Source organism: Carcharodon carcharias, unplaced genomic scaffold (genome assembly GCF_017639515.1).
Source record: "Carcharodon carcharias isolate sCarCar2 unplaced genomic scaffold, sCarCar2.pri scaffold_1058_ctg1, whole genome shotgun sequence".
Lineage (NCBI taxonomy): Eukaryota > Metazoa > Chordata > Chondrichthyes > Lamniformes > Lamnidae > Carcharodon > Carcharodon carcharias.
Genome location: NW_024470930.1, coordinates 32,501 through 35,000, shown reverse-complemented (window position 1 = coordinate 35,000; position 2,500 = coordinate 32,501). Strand labels below are relative to the sequence as shown.

General features: G+C 58.8%; 1 protein-coding gene across 1 annotated transcript in view; it reads right to left on the bottom strand.

The window, feature by feature from the left end:
• The window catches only part of LOC121275135 (rap guanine nucleotide exchange factor 3-like), a gene marked incomplete at its 3' end in the record, with an annotated part of 28,479 nt that overhangs the window by 286 nt on the left and 25,693 nt on the right, over positions 1-2,500 (bottom strand). The window contains exons 3-4 of the mRNA XM_041182551.1: positions 1,493-1,599; positions 517-638 (exon numbers count right to left, since the gene is read on the bottom strand). Coding sequence (XP_041038485.1) covers positions 517-638; positions 1,493-1,599 — 229 coding nt within the window. The remainder of the gene's footprint in view (positions 1-516; positions 639-1,492; positions 1,600-2,500) is intronic.

Here is a 2,500-nt window from a genome sequence, read left to right as displayed (position 1 = left end):
GAGGGAGCGCCGCAATGTGGGAGGGTCAGTGCTGAGGGAGAGCCGCACTGTCGGAGGGTCAGCGCAGAGGGAGATCCGCACTGTCGGAGGGTCAGCGCAGAGGGAGTGCCGCACTGTCGGAGGGTCAGTGCTGAGGGAGTGCCGCACTGTCGGAGGGTCAGCGCAGAGGGAGAGCCGCACTGTCGGAGGGTCAGCGCAGAGGGAGTGCCGCACTGTCGGAGGGTCAGTGCTGAGGGAGTGCCGCACTGTCGGAGGGTCAGCGCAGAGGGAGTGCCGCACTGTCAGAGGGTCAGTGCTGAGGGAGCGCCGCACTGTCGGAGGGTCAGTGCTGAGGGAGAGCCGCACTGTCGGAGGGTCAGTGCTGAGGGAGAGCCGCACTGTCGGAGGCTCAGCGCTGAGGGAGAGCCGCACTGTCGGAGGGTCAGCGCTGAGGGAGGGGCCAGGTCCTTTCTCAGGGTCTGGGTTATGGCAGTGGGGGCTGCTTTGGGACTGGGATTCGGCGTGTAAGCCGCTCACCGTTAATCAGGACTCCTTCTTCGACCAGCAGCTGCAGAACGCCGACAGCCTGAGGCCTGCTCTGCAGGATCGGGTTCAGCTTCATCACCTCGTCCACCAGCTCCTTCCCGGTGCAGCTTTGCCTGCGACGCACAGGAGAGAGAGGGACCTTTTACTTCGCCAGTCGGGTTCGTGCCTTAGGTGTCGAGCAGCGTTTCAGCACCAACCCCCCTCCCCGCAATCCCCTCCCCGAGCCTGTTACACAGGAACAGGAGGAGGCCATTCAGCCCCTCCTCCTCCCCGAGCCTGTTACACAGGAACAGGAGGAGGCCATTCAGCCCCTCCTCCTCCCCGAGCCTGTTACACAGGAACAGGAGGTGGCCATTCAGCCCCTCTACTCGAGCCTGTAGGTACACCCACGGTGCTGTTAGGGAGGGAGTTCCAGGATTTTGTCCCGTGTGGTGTAGGTACACCCACGGCGCTGTTAGGGAGGGAGTTCCAGGATTTTGTCCGTGTGGTGTAGGTACACCCACGGCGCTGTTAGGGAGGGAGTTCCAGGATTTTGACCCGGTGACAGTGAAGGAACGGCCGATATATTCCCAAGTCGGGATGGTGAGTGGCTGGGAGGGGAACTTGCAGGTGGTGGGTGTTCCCCATGTGTCTGCTGCCCTCGTCCTTCTAGATGGTAGAGGTGGTGGGTTTGGGCGGTGCTGTCGAAGGAGCCCTTGGCGAGTTGCTGCAGTGCATCTTGTAGATGGTACACACACTGCTGCCCTCGTCCTTCTCGATGGTAGAGGTGGAGGGTTTGGGAGGGGGTTCGATCGAGGATCTGTGTCTCCCTGAGGGATTGGTGTGTCTGTGGGGGGAGTGGGAGAGGTGGGGTAGCCTGTGGGGAGCGCTGGGGGCGTTCTGACCTCTCCTCCCTCCTCCGCAGACGTACACACCCCTCCCCACGACCCCGACCCCACCCCCACCCACCGCCCATCATGTCACTCACCGCAGGGTCTTCAGGTAGTGTTTCCGGTCCCTAACCAGGCCCGGAGCTGTGTGGAGCAGAGCGTTCTGCAGGACCCGAGCGGCCCAGACAGCCCTCTCACACGGACCCTGGGGAGAGAGGGAGAGAGAGTGAGAGAGACAGAGGGACAGAGAGAGACAGAGAGAGAGAGACAGAGCGAGAGACACAGAGACAGAGACACAGAGACAGAGAGAGAGACAGAGAGAGAGAGGGACAGAGAGAGAGACAGAGAGAGAGAGAGAGAGAGACAGAGAGAGAGATACAGAGACAGAGAGAGAGAGAGGGACAGAGAGAGAGAGGGACAGAGAGAGAGAGAGAGACAGAGAGAGATACAGAGACAGAGAGAGAGAGGGACAGAGAGAGAGAGAGACAGAGAGAGAGATACAGAGACAGAGAGAGAGACAGAGAGAGAGAGACAGAGAGAGAGAGAGAGGGACAGAGAGAGAGAGAGAGACAGAGAGAGAGAGAGAGAGAGAGACAGAGAGAGAGATACAGAGACAGAGAGAGAGACAGAGAGAGAGAGAGAGACAGAGACAGAGAGAGGGACAGAGAGAGAGAGAGACAGAGAGAGAGACACAGAGACAGAGAGGGAGACAGAGAGAGAGAGAGACACAGAGAGAGAGAGGGACAGAGAGAGAGAGAGACAGAGAGAGAGATACAGAGACAGAGAGAGAGACAGAGAGAGAGACAGAGAGAGAGACAGAGAGAGAGACAGAGAGAGAGAGAGAAAGAGAGAGACAGAGAGAGAGACACAGACAGAGAGAGAGAGAGGGACAGAGAGAGAGAGAGAGAGGGGGGGACAGAGAGAGAGAGAGAGGGAGAGAGACAGAGAGAGAGAGAGAGAGACAGAGAGAGAGACAGAGAGAAAGAGAGAGACAGAGAGAGAGAGACAGACAGAGAGGGAGAGAGATAGAGAGAGAGAGACAGAGACAGAAAGAGAGAGAGAGACAGACAGAGAAAGAGAGACAGAGAGAGAGAGAGAGAGACAGA